Source organism: Elgaria multicarinata, chromosome 6, assembly GCF_023053635.1.
Source record: "Elgaria multicarinata webbii isolate HBS135686 ecotype San Diego chromosome 6, rElgMul1.1.pri, whole genome shotgun sequence".
Taxonomy (NCBI): domain Eukaryota; kingdom Metazoa; phylum Chordata; class Lepidosauria; order Squamata; family Anguidae; genus Elgaria; species Elgaria multicarinata.
In genome coordinates, this window is record NC_086176.1 from 58,876,783 (window position 1) to 58,895,445 (window position 18,663).

At 38.9% G+C, this 18,663-nt stretch overlaps 1 protein-coding gene across 1 annotated transcript in view; it reads right to left on the reverse strand.

Moving 5' to 3' along the window:
- Positions 1-291: 291 nt before the first annotated feature.
- Positions 292-18,663, reverse strand: part of MEGF10 (multiple EGF like domains 10) — a 120,149-nt gene continuing 101,777 nt past the window's right edge. Inside the window, exons 15-25 of the mRNA XM_063129466.1 lie at positions 17,707-17,841; positions 16,515-16,643; positions 10,618-10,746; positions 9,429-9,557; positions 8,362-8,490; positions 6,255-6,491; positions 4,873-5,000; positions 4,605-4,728; positions 4,219-4,263; positions 2,749-2,955; positions 292-1,716 (exon numbers count right to left, since the gene is read on the reverse strand). Coding sequence (XP_062985536.1) covers positions 1,556-1,716; positions 2,749-2,955; positions 4,219-4,263; positions 4,605-4,728; positions 4,873-5,000; positions 6,255-6,491; positions 8,362-8,490; positions 9,429-9,557; positions 10,618-10,746; positions 16,515-16,643; positions 17,707-17,841 — 1,553 coding nt within the window. The 3' untranslated portion in view covers positions 292-1,555. The remainder of the gene's footprint in view (positions 1,717-2,748; positions 2,956-4,218; positions 4,264-4,604; positions 4,729-4,872; positions 5,001-6,254; positions 6,492-8,361; positions 8,491-9,428; positions 9,558-10,617; positions 10,747-16,514; positions 16,644-17,706; positions 17,842-18,663) is intronic.

The following is an 18,663-nucleotide window of genomic DNA, read 5'->3' on the forward strand; positions in this document are numbered from 1 at the left end:
ACTATAAATTAGCTCAATGGAACGCACAGAAAATGCCTTTGGAACAGAGGGATGATACTGCTAGAGTCAAAAAATTAGTTGAAAATTAAGGTGGAAAATAATCTATTTTTCCTACTTAATACCTTTTCTTGTTATAAACATTCTCCCTTGCATTAATATTAAATCAGGTGTTGTTGTTTTAAAAAATCTGACTAATTCCAAGAGTTTACACACTGATCAAAGATTATCTTTCTAACCTATCTCTGGTGGGGAATTGACATTATCTATTTATTTTTTTATTCATAAAAAACAGTGTTCCTAAATCAGACAAAACTGGGAGGCAGGGAGTTGATAAAAATACAAGGGACATAAAATACAATATTTGTGCACTGTTATTCTAAATCACTAGAAAACATATCTACATTATTTTAAAATAGAGATACACGTTAATGAAATGTAGGGTACATGTGCCAGATTATTGGCAATGCAAAAGACCAGCTTAAGCATATTTTCCCTAAATCAGTTATAAAAGGAATTGATTTAATGTAATCAATTGTGTCTGTTTAACAAAGATTGTTACTGCACAAAGATTGATCAGTTGATTTCAGGTGAATAAAAAATCAAACACGGTACTATTCTTATTCCATATTACAATAATAGTGCTACTTGTTTATAAACGTAAGCCTTTTCTTGCACTTAAAATGTACAACATATACTATATTTATCCTTCTCTCACCCACTCATTCAATCCATTTTGACAAAAATAAACCATTTTACTTACATGTTTATGAAACAATTATTGATATGTTATGAATCATTACTTGCATATAGCAAATATTGTAGTCAGAACTACGAACTATGCGCCTCAATAGTGCCCATGGATTTGGCAAGAACCAGTGCCAAATCCCATTTCACAACACGGCTCTTTAGGCATATTCATCCAGGGCTTCTCTCGCATTCAAAACAATTCCTGTATTGTATTCCCATTACCAGCAATGGAGTAGATATCTTGTCTTGTCTTTCCCAAGTCAATCCAGCACCGTAGTTAGTTATGCTCTAGCAGACTGTATCTCCTTACATGTCTTGGCCAAGGGGGTATATAATGACATGAGGAAAAAGCAATAACTCATTGCTTTCTCTCCCCTGCCCCACCAAGGTAACAAATAATTCAAATGACTTGCTCAGTGAGTATTTGGTAGGTTGTACAGTCTTGGCTGTGTGTCAATTATGCCAGTTGATCTAGTGAAAAAAATGGTCATCCTTTGTGAGGAACAGCAATACACTTGGCACAAGAAGTATTCTGCAAGCTCTTACCATTGAGCCAGTAAATTACAGCATAAGTGTTTGGCATTTGTTTCTCTAAAAATATATATAATTGCAATGGAAAATCTGACAGTGTCTTCCAAACTTGGCAACTATCCATCTGCCATGAGTGTATGAAAACCACAGTTTAATTCTCCTCATTAATGTACAGCAAATGTTTACTGAATGGAGACGGCCCAAATAGAAGAAAGAGGATAACTAGATCCCAGCTCCACATAAGAGCTCAACTGTGTTCCAGAATGCTCGTCTGGTGTCATTCGCTACTATCTTCTTTCTCTGAAGATGCAGGACTATCCCGAACAGGTAGCAGGTCATAATGGCAAGGAATGTGGCTGTTTTTTGGTAGATCATAGAGATCTTGGCTGAAAGGTCCATTGTTACTCAATGCTCCTTGGATAACACTGACTGTAGGCTCTGCAATTTAATAAACAAAACATATGTTGATGCTATGATATTGGTAGTTAAGAAAGAATCACAACATTTCATGACAACAACGGTAGTTATGTTGGTCCATGAGGAAAAAAATCCAAGATCTCATTTTATATTCATAGGAGTGCAAGATAGCTACATACATTAGCAGAGCTGCAGGTCCTTTAACTATAATAAGGGTTGCCTGATAAAAAGACAGAATGATGGTCTCAAAAAGGCCTCCTAATTAAGGAACTTTTTATCATGCTTTCCACTAGCCCTCATTTATAATTTGTAGTACAGCTATGCTGCTTCTCTACAGAGCCTTCTACTGATTTGTTCCTATTCATTAAAAATAGGGTAGACGTAATTCCTATAATGGAGCTCCTCCCCTTGTTCCTTTCCTGGTCGGGGTGGGGGTGGGGGTGGGGGTGGGGGTGGGGGAAGCAGTGTGGCCACACTTGGGAACAGGCTCTTTTCAGAACAGCAACTTATTTTATTTATTTATTTATTTAATTTATATACCGCGCCATAGCCAAAGCTCTCTGGGCGGTTTACAAAAGTTAAAAACAGTGAACATTAAAAAGTATACAAAATTTAAAACTATCAAAAACATAAAAAACAGTATAAAAACAACAGTATCCATTTAAAAACAACAGTTCGGGGGTCCGTTGAAAAACAAACAAACTTAGCGTTGTTAAATGCTGTTAAATGCCTGGGAGAAGGGAAAAGTCTTGACCTGGCACCGAAAAGATAAGATGGTGCATCTCAAAAGATTAAGGGACATGATTATTCTGACAGTTGCTAATTACAGCGCTGATTTGCCTATGCTGATTTATCTAACTTTATGTGTCCCAAGTTTGTGTTTGGTTTCCAGTTCAGCCACTTTTTGTAAACTTCAGAAATGTCTCCAGGGTGTCTGTTTGTGTGTATGTAATAGTGAAGATGGATGGACTGTTGAAAGGAAAGCAAAACCCTGAACTTTTACTGGATCCAGTATTGGAGATTGAGTTGAAAGAGCACTACATTGGGACTTACCAACTTCATACACGTTCTTGTTGGTTGAAGCAGAGTTACTAATTTCTGCATAGGCAGAGTCCCTGCGTGCTGGTGACTTCATTTCGACATATCCACATTCTGAATTTTTTGGTGTGAGTGCTGGTGGATCTTTAATAGTAGCATATGGATTTTCAGAGCTACTTAAGGAGCAGTTACTTAAATTGTATTCAGAATTTTTCACTAGATCTGAGAAAATACACAAAAACCATGTTTTAATTGTACGGTTAGGAATGTAATGAAAGTCCGCCAGGGGCCATGAGGGCAGGAGACGCCCCTGCGTCTGGTCCTCGCAGGCCCACATGGATGCGCGCTGTGCTGAGATGGACCTGCACCTGAGTGCTCACAAGCCCCCAAGAGCATGCTGGCATGGCTCTGGATTGGCTTCTGGATTGTGCTTTTTACCCCTGCTGCATTAATGGTGGTAACCTTGGGGAAATCATGCATTTCTCACCCCAACCCCATGCAATGGAGGCCTTAAAGTCCTATTAATACTTGCGTTAGAAAAGCCTTTGAGGCCCCCATCACCCCGGGCGGCGGGGGGGAGGGAACGTGCAATTTCCCCAAGGTTATGGAAATTTCATATTTGCCCCCTCCAAACTGATGGTGGCCGCTTTGGAGAAATTATGTATTTTCCCCCCTCCTCAAGGGGAGCCTCAAAGTCCCTATTAATGCAAATGTTAATAGGGGCTTTAAGGCGCCCATTGGTGGGGGGGGTGAGGAAATTGCGCACTTTCTGTACACTTGTATTAATTGGGCCTTTAAGGCCACCATCACCATGGGGGTGGTGGGGAGAGCATTTTCCAGAGCTTCCGGAAAGTGGGCAATTTCCCCTCGCAGCCACCATTAACGCAGTGGAGGAAAGTGCTGAAGCCAGGTAAGCAGCTGCCGAGCAGTCATGAAACTCACGAGTGGTCAGCAGGGGCTCGCCAGGCCTGGCTCATGGGGAAGGCGGTGGGTGGCATGAGTACTTGCAGGGTGAGCACTCCCTGGCTCACCAACCCCAAGGTATGGTACAAAGAAGAATTTATTTTATGAACATTAAGTAACGTTAGATTATCATTCTTTTGAAATTAAATTATATTTTTGCTATTTGTCCTTTTATTTAAAATATTTCACAATTTAATTTATCAGAGATGCTAGTCTACAGATGATCTTAAGTACAAGGAGTCCAGAACTGGTAATTCAGAGCGGCTTTTCTATCAGTAGTAAGGAATAATGCAACAGATAACCAAAAATTCTGTGGATATAATTATACTTTTAATGGGCTGTGAATTAATTTGATCTATTCAAAGTATTACTTCATAATTCTTCTAGCTCACTCTATCATGAGTTCCTAGTCAGTGGAGTTATCAAGCCCATCCCTGCTTAGCTCCAGCAAGGCTGCAATATCAAGTGCTCCAAAGCCATTCACTGGATCCCTAATGTATATGTGAGAAAATACAAAGTTACCTTTCAGAGATTTGCCCACACAACTTCTGTCAATTCCAACAGCCCCTGTAAATAATGGAGAAGAACAAAATTAAAGTTTTGAGAAAAACATGCACGTTAAATTCTTTAAACAGCAATTTTCACAATCTTTTCTAATTCAGTACAGCAACCCCTTGCTCATTGTGAGTACTCTAAGGTATGTGTAGCTGAACATATTAAGAACATGAACAGTATATAACACAGTCAAAGAGTCCATACTCTTGGGAGAGCAAAAAAACACCACTGTGCTCTCCTTGCAAAGAGGGGTGAAACATAGTGCTCTCTTTTCCATAACATCTACAGTGACATGCTCAATATAGTGTCATGCTCAACACACACAATACTTAATGTGTGTATTATTTCTATACCAAGCTCATTGAGGTAGCCTCCATGCTTCCAGTCAGCAGGCAATGTTCCTGTGTAGTCCATGACAGGGCCTCGCTTCCCAGGATCCACATTCTTAAGATTCACAAACAGTTGATTGGTGTTTGACTGTTTCAAGTAAAGACAGATGGCAGAAAATGTCAAAGAGAGTAATTGAATAGCACAAATAGGAAGTGTAGTATTTTGCACATGTAAAATATCAAAAACAGCAACATTATCTAGTGTTCAGCCTCTCTCTCTCTTTTTTTTTACCTTTGCTAGGGTCATTCTGTCCATGTTGTTGGCATTTGCTGAGTTTGAGCATTGTGTTAGAGTGTGATAGCTTGGGTTGGAGAAGTAGTGACTATTAGCATTTCCACCATTACTGTGAGGAATGGTTTCTAAAAAGAAAAGGAATTAAAAGTGAGTGCTGGATCATTCCCCATCCTTGGCCTTACACCATTAACCTGAAGAACTAGACAATAGTTCCCTCAAGATTAAAACAAAAACAAAAACAAATAAGGATTTATATAATAAAACATTGTTTTTCCTAAAATGCATCTCCTCAACCTGATCTGGTCGCTTCCTCTATATGTCAGAAACAAGTTTTGTTTTTGTTTTTAAAAATAATTGGCTGATTCCACTGCATTTCAGATCTTAAATGAAAGAAATCTCTCTTCCCTGTATCTCTACTTCTTTTCCTCAGTTGTTCCTCATAATGATAAGTCATTGCATGTGAAAGGAGGGTGGGAAATAAAGAGATGAAACACATATGTATGGTATGAAAAGTCAGGGCCACATTTATTTAAATCAAGCACATGCTGTGATTTAAATAAGCCACGACTGTGCGAAACAGGACAGTATCTTAAATTCACCATTGGCAAAATCAAATATATTCTGTACCATTCCCAAACTTTTCTGTGGAACAAACCAGATATATCATTGGCTCCCTACTAATCCTGCAATGTGCTCCCTAGTCAGTCTCAAGAATCAGTTCTTGGATTATCTTTGGTTGATTGTTTAAACATTGTTTTTGATATCTGTTGTCTATGTGTGCTATCTGTTATGTAAATGCTTTTTCACTTTGTATTGTGTATTTTAATGGGTTTTAATCTTTATGACATCCCACAGAGTTTTGGCTATGGAGCGACACAGAAATATAATGAATGAATGAAGAATATTCACTCCTCCTCCACAGCCTCCACCCCACCCTGTAGCAAATGTCTTCCTCCTCCTTTAAAAATAGTCAAGATGTTTCTTATCAGAAATGTTAACTGTGCTTGTGACAAAACTGTTTCCCCCTTAACCCAGAATCTGAAACAGTGACTCAGTGAATAATGGATAGCCATATTAGGTAGATGCTAATATAGTATGATGAGTAAGAATTGGTGGTTAAAAATTGTGCTGCTTGTATAGTGATTTCATCTATAAAATAATGGAGGGATGAAACAGGGAGAATTGGGGAGGGTGCAGGTAGTAGTTAAACTACCTCCCACTTTTCGTCCTTCCTGGCAACAAAAACACAGAGAACATGCATCTCATAAAGCTAAGAGAGGATGAATAAAATTCTTATAAAAGTCTTAAGAAACAAAAGTTGTTGTTTGCTAAAGTTAGCACTTAAGACAGGATTAAAGTTCAGAACACTGTGTCCCTACCTGAAATGGTGTAGTCTGCATTGATGACCCTCATTGCAGGTGTATAGGTAACTGCTGGCATATTTGTTTCTTTCACCTTTTGTTTTTGTCTATAAATGATGAATAGTGCTAGCAGGAAGAGGACAACGAGGACAAGAATAATGATGCCGGCAATGGCCCCAATCTGGTAAGAATCAGCAGGGATAGCAGCACTAGTACGGCTTAAACTGTTCAAATTTCCTACTATGATTACCCCAGCTGGAAAACAAGAGCAATGGAAATCCAGTCCATAAATGCACAGAAGAAACACAATATGCATATAAGAAGAAATCATTTTAACTTTGTTTTTTAAAAAAATTCTATAGACATTTATTTAGGAATAATTTAAATGTATTTGAAGATGTGAGAAGATCAGATAATCTGGAGCTCTGGAAATCTATGCTTTAAAGCATCAATTACAATAAATTATACCAGTGAGGAATATTTGCATGAATTTGTTTAAGTTTTTTGCTTCTTAAAAATCCAAAGTTGAATGAACATGTTTGAGGCTGAATGCTTTTTACAATTTACAGGCTGAATGCTTTTTACAATTTACAGTTACTTTTTTTAAAAAAAAAATTAGAGAATTTTTCTGGAAGATTTTGGAATTTTTCACTTTTTTTTCTTAAGGAACAGGGAAAGAAGGAATGGAGATACATATTTCTTTGCAACCATACAGACTAGAAATTGTTTAAATTTAGCAAAAAATGAAGTTTGAAATGTTCCAGATGTTCATGCTTTAGATTCCTGAAATGTTATATTTACCATACCATCCTGGCAATACAGTTTTCTAGAATTAATAATATCTTCCATACAGTATTAGTCCCTTACGCATCTGCCTTTTAAAAATGTATATTATGTTTTAAAACTAATATAGCATTTTGCCCTCTAGGCAAACAGTACATAAAATATAAGTAATTGTCACAGCACTACAAATGTCACCATGGAGAAGTTCAAGCAAAATATAATGTGCTACGTGGGATTAAGACGTTTGGAAGATACATCACTTCCCCTAAATTAAGGTTCTAGCCAAATTGCCATTCAACATTCTATCCAAGATGCTCAGACATTTTCCTAGAGCAGGAATATAGATGATGGCTACCCTGCAATCCTAAACACACCCAGTTGGGAGTAAGCCCCATTAAAACACAAGAGCTTTTTCTTTAATTAAACATGCACAGGATTACACAATCCTAACAAAAGAGGTTCCGTTGAACTCCGTGTGAATTACTTCTAAGTAAAGATGCACTAAGTGCATGTTCCAGCATCTTAGGAGCTGACTTGACATCTTCTTTGCACTGGGGTGGCTCCGAATCTGCATGACGTCAGTTAGATCACACAGCCTCAGATTCAAAGCCACCCCAGGACAAACAGCCAAAGATGCGCGGCTGAAAAGTCAGGGATTTACCCTGACCTTTCCAGCCAGAGCGACAATAGTCCAGCTCTTCCACTTTTATGTCTTTGCTCAGGGGCCACTCCGTACCCGCTCAGGGGGCACTCCTGGTGGATGGCGACCCCTGATTGGTCACCCTGTGCCAGAGCACGGGGCTGGCTGGTAAGTGGAATGGCCGAAGGAATACCCCACTCTGCCTTGCCATGGGGAGAAGAGTTTAAGAAAATTAATTATTTTCTTCCTCTGAGCTGCCTCCTCCTCCTCCTCCTCCTCCTCCAATAAATTATTTTCTTCCCCCAAGCTTCTTCCTCATCCTATGTCTTTTCTTGTCTCTTTTTGTCTCAGGGAGGGATGGGGGAGGGGATGAATGGCCGCTGTAAAGCCCGTGCTTGCTCCTTTGCATGGGGGCTATCTGGTGCAACCCCACAGGAGTGAAAGCGCAGGGTTTTGGGGGGAAACAGCACCAACTCGACACCATGAAGATAGCGTCCTAGTATGGCCATCCTTCTACTTAGAGGATTATAGTAGCAAAGGTATCCTATAAGGATTTGTATTCTCCTGAATTTGTCTTCTGAAGATTTCAAACAGCAAAATTAAGCATAGATTTTTGTCTCCCTCTATTTTCGGATGCTGGCTATAACTTTGCCTGTGCATTAGCATTTCAAAGTTCATTTTGGCAGTTTAGGAAAATATTACCTTGATCACATCTTGCTCCTTTCCAGCCAGGGCTGCAATAACAGGTTCCAGTGATGTGGTCACAAGTTGAGTTGTTCAGACAGTCACATATTTGCCGGCAGCCATACCCATATGTACCTGGGGGGCACTCTGTACAAAACGGTAAACATCAACTGTAGATTTTGTCTTTTAACATATTCAAATTCATTGATATTTCTCAATGACATTCAGTGACCAATATCTAGTATAGGATATTACAGGATAGTATAAGTGTGTACAACTGGAACTACCGAACTCTCACCTATGAAAAATGAAGTCACACTGACTACACTATATGTTTACAGACGTTCCACACCTAACAAGAAGAGCTCTAAGTTATCTGTAGTCTTCTGGAACAACACCAATGAGTAAGACTTTTCAGTATTCTCATGTAAGAATAGGGCACAAACAAGGAGTCTGACAGCCAATCATTTTATATACCACTCAGATATTAATTTGATATATAGCTCAAATTATACAGCTCTGCTGTGTGTGGGTAAGGAGTATCATTGTCTAATCTTGCACACACGATTCTTGCCAATTTTGTGTGTCACCACCAGGTGGCAATGTTTCATCATGCCAAGTCTATAAGAAATCTGCCACAATCTGATGTGTTTAAAATGCGTCCATAAATAGGAGTCAACTACAGTTTAAGCATGAAGGCATGTAAGATGCATCATTTGTCCCACAACAGGGAAAGTTGGTACTACTGTTCTTAGAAAGCTCCACTGAAACCCAGGGTGTTAGATGGCTTGAAGACTACATCTAGGATACATGATGAACTCACAGAGTAAACATTACTTCTCCAATTTCTCTTGCGATGTCACATGTTTTACAAAAAGTTACAACTAGGTAAATATGTTTTGGTCAGAATGAAGTTTAGTTTCCTGGCTATTAATTGTAAGTACTTGGTACTAAAAGTACACATTTAAAAAACGTTATTGTTTCTTTTTCCCAGCTTTGTGTGAGTATGATAAACAACTTAGAAATCATTAATTCATTTATGCATTTCCTTTTCAGTATATGCAAGAAAATTGTTTCCAACTTACTCTGTTCGCAGTGTTTCCCCATGAATCCTGTACGGCATGTGCATTGCCCTGAGATGTGATCACAGTCAGCTCCATTCTGACACTGGCAAATTAATGCACAGTCCTTTCCATAAAACCCCAAAGGGCATCCTGTAGTAGAAAGGAAAAGAAGAAAATATAGCAATACAATACAAATTTGTGTAGGAAAAGCCGCTACAAAGAAACAGGGCACATAGAAACAAAAGTAAAATACACATCAGTTTAAAATAATGTTAAAACCCAACTGTAATGGCTTACTCATCAATATAGATCAACTTATCGCAAAATTCTCTCCTTAAAATTGCTGCTCTGAAGGCAAACTGGGCCACCTATAGCAGTCTGTTGTTAAAGCTGTAATTTTTAATAATGTAATGAATGTTTTCATAACAGTGAAATAAAGAATTTATATTTCCCTACATACAGAATTCATAATCTAAGCAAATTATGAGGCATGACAACATTTAAAAGTGATTATGTTGGAAATATCAGTCATATTACTTGGAAAGTCTAATGAACGTTTATAGCACAATACTATGCATGTTTATTCAGAGGTGAGTCCTAATGTGTATAATGGGCCATAATCCCAAATAAATGTGCATAGGGCTGCACTGTACATCTCACTACTTCCATTACACTTTTAATGAAATCAATTAGGGTTCCAAGCAAGAAAAGACAGGTAAGGTTTTTGAATAATGAACAGATCTTTGCATATATATTTTGCACAGAGAATCAGGAATCAAAAGAACCTTGATTCACACAACACTGAGCAGCCACATTGCTCTACTTCTTCCTAACATTAAGGGCTCTGCTGTTTGAAGCAAAAAAAGTCATGCTATTATTATAGCTATAGGAGAAGGATGCTCAGTAGCTGAGAGACCCTTTTAAAAGTAAACAGAACAGATGTAAAACATCTTCATTCTCAATTCTGCCAGGGGAATTTCCCAGCAATTGGTCCAAAGGCAAGCAGTCTTTGCTGAGGAAATTAAAAATTGTGTGATTTGTTTCAGTACATACATGTCTTAAGCTGTCTTTCCCCTGACAGCTCTTGACAGCTCCTCCTTCTAGCCAAATCTAAGGCAGGCTAATTATAATGTCTACACTAGTATTAAATACTTATGATACTCAGCTATATTGATCTATAATATTTGTGTAAAGATTAGAAAAGACCCACTTTGTGTACAGTAAAGACCAGTCCACCCTGGTGTACATTTGCACTCCCCATCATAGGCACTGCAGCGAGCTCCATTATGGCAATTGCAGGTATGGATACAATTTGGGCCCCATTGTGAAGGAGGGCAAGCTGAAACAATTAAAATAAATCAGTTAGAATATTTGACAAAACTACAGCTCTGTAGCACTGTCATTAAGCGCATGGGTAATTCCAGAAAGATGATCCCTGGCTATTCACTCTTCCCTTAACAAATTTTCTATGGTAAGAAAAAAGACAGAATCAGCAGTAGGAAAACATGGTAGGGTTGCAAATGGACCATGATGTCACCTGTGACCTCCGTAAAATTCTGTGAATGAAATGGGCCAACTGCACAATAAAAACCTGGAAGTGCCACAGATCACTATATGTTTTGTGAACCTTCGTAATATAAACTGAAATAACAGCATGCAATATAAATAGCATTTCTCATTTAAATTTGGATTATTATACTTTTCATAACATTCGTGCATCATCTCCCAATGTGAATTTTGGTAATTTCAATAGCACAATGTAAGGATACTTCAAAACATTGGCTCTATTAAACTTTACTACTGCTGCACACAGTACATGCCTTAAATAACATTACACTAGATTTTTCTTGCTTGTAAATTATATTCATGTTACATTCCACTCACTATGATACAAAATTGTGTATACAAATATGGAAAACTTCCCATTATTTCTTTTTATCTGCTAAAATGCCATGGTCAAAGTGATATGCCTGTTTCAGCTTTGTACTTAGAACATCTACACATAACACTAAAATACCCTTTGTGCCAATTCCTCCATGTATGTGTAGATGTTGTTAAAGGTTTTGTATTCACATTATATGCATGGGAAATGCAAACAGCATCCTGTACCAATAAGGAGATTTTGTGAGTAACAAAGCTACCATGACATTGTTGCTCTGATTGTGCATATATAGCACACTCTTGGGGACGATAGATGGAGGCCATCATGTAGCCAAGTAGTATCAGATGGAGGCAGAGAAATTGGTATTGTTTTCCCAAGCTGGGCTTAGAGAACTTCGGGGGTTTGTAAAAACCCACATCAAAGGAGAGGCAGACTTTACAAGTCCCCAATTTTTCCTTTGGCCTAGATTAAAAGCCAAACTAGAGAAGAATTCCCAGCTTCTCTCCTTGCAAGCTATCCCCCAAATACCTGCCAGTCTGTGAATCCCTAAAACAGGGGGAACCACTATGCCCTTTGACACCTTTCTTGGTGGCCACCAATATTCACTACCCTTACCTCTCCCACTGTTTTTTTTTAAATAACAGGTTTATTTATTTTTAGTATTAGCTGAGATTGCTTCAAAGCAACATGAAGACCTCTACTTGCTCCCTTCTTCTTTTCCCATGAATGCCTCCAGGCCGCAGATGGGGCTCAGAGACATTCTTAGGAAATGAAGATGGCCAACAGCTCCAGGCCAGTGCTTTCATTTTGTGGTGGTCCCCAGGACAGTTTCTCAAATTGCCAAATGTGCACACAGGACCAAAAGAATTTGCCTACTCCTGCCCCAAAACATCCTTTTGCCTTCTCTTTATTACCTGACCACCAGTGGGGAGAAAGGAGGTATAACTTTTTTCTCCTGCCCCCTTATAGCATATGAGGACAGGAGAGAGTAGAGATTTGTGCCAGGAAGAAAGGCCCTAGTGATTTGTAGTCTTCCCAAGGATTTTTCCTATGCAGTGCATGAGGACATCTCAGGGGACAGGGGGAAGGACAGACCTCTGTACTCTCTTTTTCCCACCTCTTCTGCTCTCACCATGCCATTGACCAGATAAGTAAAGGGAAGTGGGGATGGAAATGTTGGGAAATGGATGGGCTGATGGGAAGGGAGGCCATTTTCTGAGCAACAAGGTTGTCTTAGAAAATTATCCAAGTTCTTTCTGATTTTGTTTTGAAAGAAATCAGATAATGTCCAGATTAACTTGAATCAAGCAGGGGAGAGCTTGCCCACGCCTAGATAGAAGACCAATGCAGATTAACCATAGGCACAATGAGGATTGCAGGGCTTAGCAGACACAGGATACTCAACCAATGTCTTTGGGGTGAATTTGGAGTCATGTTCTCCATTGCATAGTGTAAAACAAATGGAAACTAACTTTAAATTCCCTCATCGTGTGGAGTGTGATCAATTTCAATTTCAATTATTTGAAGTACTCTGGGTTATGCTATCTAAAGTCACAGTGTTTGTGACCAGGAAATCTATTGCATGTGAAACAATCCATAGTGGGTTTCACCATAAAAAACTGAGAACAACATGACACAGTTGGAAAGAACTTGTCATCTGAATCTCCAGCCACACTGAAATCACATTACTGCATTACATTTTCACTGTGAAAAAAAAGTCATCATTCAAACCTACTAATGAGGTTAGGATCACAGGTCTTGCCTGAGGACTAATTTTTGGTTTTCATCAGTCCGCTAATCAATAACTGTTTCCATGTCATAGTTCATTATTTATAGAACAATAAAGTAAACAACCATTTAAGGACATGCTTTCAGATTTGTTCGGTGTAGTTATCAGGGCTACTGCAAAATTATTATGTGTTACTTGGAGTAGATAAAATGGGAAATGTCTATGGCTCAAAGGCCTAATATTTTAAGATATAACAACTAGAAGTAATTTAATAAAAAAGTTAATTTGGGTCATATTCTTTTTTTCCTATTTCAATTCTTATTTATAATGGGGGGGAAATATGGCAGAAATCATTAAGACAAATAAGGACTGTCAAGTCACATACACAGAAATCTTTAAGAGACTTCATAGAGGTCACGCTGAAGTCATTTTAAAGTAATGGGGTCACTACTTTCTACAAGAACTAAAGGCCTTTACAGAATTCAGATAAACCCTTTTCCTAGTCTAAAGGTCAAGGCTTAGCAGACATCTCCTAGCATTCCACTGGCATGTTTTTTCCCTATCTCAATTGTTCATTATGAGAAAGCAGCAGAACAAAAATCATTCTTCAACAACAAATTGTACGGATAAATTATGTAACTAAAGAGAGATGAAAATTCCAAAGTGTTTCAATTAAAGTTTCCTAAAGGGAAAAAGGCAAAGCATTAATTTATGAGAATCAACACTGAAATGATTAACAAAAACATTTTGACATGACATTTAGTGCTTATCTCAAAAAAGAGAGATGTATAATTGTATGTTAAATTTTAAATTTATTTTTAAAATCTGAATTACAACAGGAAACATCCAACACTGCTTCAGTCATACAACAACATTATATAATACCTACAATGCAATAAAATGTCTGAATTTAGTAATATGTAGGTAATAAAATAGATTTTAAAACATTCAAATTTAACATTTTCTGAATGGACCAGATGTTGCATAACAATGGGATACAGCTCGTTAATCTATTAGTCAAATAATGAGTGATGTGAACCAATGAGGCATATCAGAAGGTGTTGCACACTCTTGGAAACGAAAGAGCTTCTCAGACTCTTGGTTCTGAAACGTTTGATAAAACTCTGCATGTAAACCAGCGATAGGGAATGTGTGGTCCTCCAGATGTTGTTGGACTGCACTAGCATCAGTCCTAGCATAGCCAATGGTTTAGGACAATGGTAGTTGCAGACCAAAAACATCTGGAGGGCCACACATTCTCCATCCCTAATGTAAACACTAATCAAGACTAGACTAGCAAAAGCTTGCAGGTAGTACTGCTACACTTAGTGGGCTAGTTTGCATGATCAAACCAGTCCACCATGGGTACAGATTAATTAAACCAGGGTGAGCTGTGTCACATGTGGCATGTGCTGGCTGGCATTTTAAAAAGAAACTCCCTCTCGGGGGTTGTCATGTCATGCAAACCCTCACATAACCTATGGTCTATTTTAGGGCTATGCGAGGGTTGTGGCCTGGTTTGGATGACACCACAACCCCCAGTTAGGGTGTTTAATGTGTACAATGCTAACTAGCATACATGGGGCAGTTCTGCATGCTCATGGAGGGGGGGAAGTCACCATGGCTTATTATCCCTCCCTACGAGTGTGAGTCGTGAGCTAATTGGCATAATTACCATTTGTAGCCACATCACACTGTTGGCTCATATTCGGCTTGTGATGTACAACAATTCCAAGATCCTTCTCGGTTGTAATATTGCTGAGCCAATTTCCCCCATCTTGTAACTGTGCATTTTGTACGCTCATATTTATGTTAATATGGAAGGTGATAACATATGTCACATTGGAGGATAAACAGGTGAAAAAACTCCTGACAGTACAGCTGATGTTATTAGGTCCTCTAATAGTTTTGCTAAGTAGATATGTGGGCAGAGTTGAGAGCTGGGTTTGTAGGTTGTCACACAGAGGAGGGCCAGGATCTCTTCTCGATCATCCCAGAGTGCAGGACATGCAATAATAGGCTCAAGTTACAAAAAGTCAGATTCCGGCTGGACAACAGGAAAAATGTCCTGACTGTTAGAGCAGTATGACAACGGCACCAATTTCCTAGGGAGGTAGTGGGCTCTCCCACCCTAGATGCATTCAAGAGGCATCTGGACAGCCATCTGTCAGGTGTGCTTTAAGGTGGATTCCTGCATTCAGCAGGGGGTTGGACTCGATGGCCTTATAGGCCCCTTCCAACTCTACTATTCTATGATTCTATGAAACTATTGGTCCATCCAACCCAGTGTTGCCAACTATGAAGGGCAGCATCTCTCCAAGGTGTCAGGTAGAGGTCTTTTGCATCACCTGTTACTGCTTCCTTTTAAATGGAGCTCCCAGGGATTGAACCTGCCACCTTCTGCATGCAAAGCATTTGCTCTATCACTGAGACTAAATAGTACCAATAATACCCTTCTGAATTCCACTGCTGATCTGAAATTCATCATTTAGTTCAACAAAGGAACTTCAAAGGAAGTCTCCAGCTTGAAACTGCTGAACCAGAATTGATCAGAGGTTTAGGTCTCAAGACTCCCCTGCCCTTTCCTACAACACGTGTTAAATTAGCATGACAAAGCTGGGAAGCCTATGGCCGAATCTAAACCAAGCAGGATATAGCACTATGAAAGTAGTGTGAAAGCAATATGGTATGTGTCATGACCCCCAACAGTTGTCAGTGCACTTCAATACCGCTATAAAGCAGTAGTGAACCGGTTTTGTAAACCGCCCAGAGAGCTTCGGCTATAGGGTGATATATAAATTTAATAAATAAATAAATAAATAGTGTGGTTCCTGCCTCTTGTATACTTGCTTTCATAATATTTTCATAGTGCTATATCTTGCTTGCTGTAGATTTGGCCCAAGTCATTACCTATTGATGCTGTTGTGAATTATCATTGTGCTTAATTTAAGCTTTACACAGAATTGTCACAGGCACAGCCTCTTTCATTTCATGACTGTTTGACCTTACTGTTTACACTTTCCCTCTCTATACCTGTGTATATACAGAAATGTGCCAATTGAAGATAACACTTCATGCATCTGATAAATTGGGCTCTAGTTCTCAAACACATATGCTACAATAAAACTGTCTGACAAGCTTTTTGTACCACAAACATCTATGCATAACATACAGGAAGGTATTTATTTGTCCATACAACAAAGAGTGGTTAATGCTTAGGGGGCAATTCGATACTATCCTTGTGGAAAATATACAAATAACTACATTATAAAGTCTGAATTTTCCAAAAGTGAAATTGCTATGCAAAACTCATGTAGCAAGTATTTGATCTACTATTTGAAATGCAAATAACAAAGAGATCTATTAGACACATACCCCTTATCATTTTTATTTAGCTAAATAGTATGTCCTCAGCATCTAGGAGAAAATTAAGCGGAACGAAACCAGGGTTAATTACTCTGAGAAAACTCTGAACAAAGAAAATACTGGTACTTACGCTGAGAACAGTCACTACCAATCCAGCCAGGATAACATTGACAAGATCTGTCAATTGGATTACAAGTTCCATTATTGGTACATGTGCAGATTCCTGCACAGTTCTTCCCAAATCTGCCACTAGGACAGACTGTAAAAAAGCAAGTTTGGAATACATGAGTAATATACACTCTTACTACTTGTTTAGCTCAGTGCATTGTTCCTTTTTAATTTTAAAAATATTGTTATACTAGAGAGTTGGCCATGAAATGGTGGGAAAGTGGTCGTAAGACAATAGCTGAGTTGGTGGCTGGGTGAGCAACTTATCTTCTCTGTTCCCATTAGGTTTTGCTCTACCTTTCTTTCCTTTGGTCTTTGCATCCCCCCATGCCTCCTGGTTGGCCACTGCTTCAAATGCTGCTGTCATTCGGGTTTTATTGCGCTGCTTGCCTCCTGCTTCATGCTCCTTTCCTAGCTCCCTCAGCTGATGTTGCTCAAGCTTCTTCCTATTTCCTCCTATAGTCTGCTTCCTCCATTGTTTTATTCCTTAGTCGACTTCTTCTCTGTCTCTTTATATTAGGGATGAACAACTTTTCACCCTTCTTGAGGTTTTGGCCTACAACTCCCATCAGTCCTAGCCGGCATAGCCAATGGTGAAGAATGATGGGAATTGTAAGCCAAAAACATCTCGAGGGCCACAGGCTGCCCACTCATGCCTTAGATCCTGCCTCTGCTTCCTTCCCCTCTTCTCTTGCAGCCCCAGCCATCACTGATTATGTACCTATGCACATTTCTATTAACCTGGGCCATCCTTCCCCAACCTGTGTTGGGCTGCAACTCCTATAATTCCCAGCCAGCACTAGGAATAATGGGAGATGCAATCTAACACATCGGGAGGGAAACAGGTTGGGGAAAGCTGGAGCATAAGGAGCAGGTTGCTTTAGAAATGCTTGTTCATCCACATTATTTGACAAAGTCCCTGAAGAATATCTCTCTCTATCCCCTAGTCCTTTACTGTGGATCAGTTATGAGTTCAGGCAGTGGTTTTTTTGACATGCCCACATACCAGGTAGGAAAGTGAGTGACACCAGAAAACTTGTGAAGGAAGAACTCCTCCAAAATGCTTCCAGCCTCAGAATATGTTAGCAGGCCCTGGTTGCAGTTTCTGGGAGAAAACATCATATTTAGTATCAGATTAATATTACAATTCGTACCTTCATTGCAGAGAGCTCCTGTGAAACCAGGTAAACAATCACACAGACCAGTCACATGGTGGCATGGACCACTGCTGTGCACACACTGGGGGCATGCCTGACTACAGCGATGACCATAAAATCCCGGAGAGCAAACTGAAAGGAGAAATGTGTTTCTTTAAACATGGAAACATTTGAGAAATCTACTGACACATAAAACAGATAGATTCACTACTTGAGTAAGAGTTTAAAAGATATGTATTGAATATTGCCTAAATTAATTGTATGATAATTGTTGTCATTATTATGCCATCACTGTGTATTGAATCATTATCATTATGCCATCATTTTTTGTGACTATCTGTAGTGTAACATTTTTAGCTGGACAAAAATGAATCACTGCAACCCTGGCAGACCTTGACAGAATACAAGTATAAAGTACTTTTCCCAACACAAGGGCAATCAAAGTGCAGACAGCTACTCACTGCTGCTTGTTTTTATTCAACTCATGACTTAAAAAAGAAAAGCACTTCAGTTCATTTTATGCCAAATACACAAACCCTTCATAGATACGTCACCACTTGGATTGACAGAGAAAGAAACAGGCCATTGGATAGGATTTCTTTCCTTATATCACTAACCTCTTGCATTTCTTTCATGACAAATTAGTATATTAAGCAATACTTCAACCGACAAATTAGTATATTAAGCAATACTTTTGTGAACCGCCCAGAGAGCTCCGGCTATTGGGCGGTATAGAAATGTAATAAATAAATAAATAAATAAACTTAAGTGCCTGTTGTCAAGTAGCAATTAACATTTACAAAACTAACTTTTGCCTTTAAATTATTTGAGTCATTTAGAAGTCAGCCAGCTTGACTGCATGCTTGAAACAGGATGCCTGATCAAGAAAGCATTCCAGAAAGTCTCGCGGGTTTTCAGCAAAACTGTGGGTCAGTCCTAATTTCCTTCTTGCCT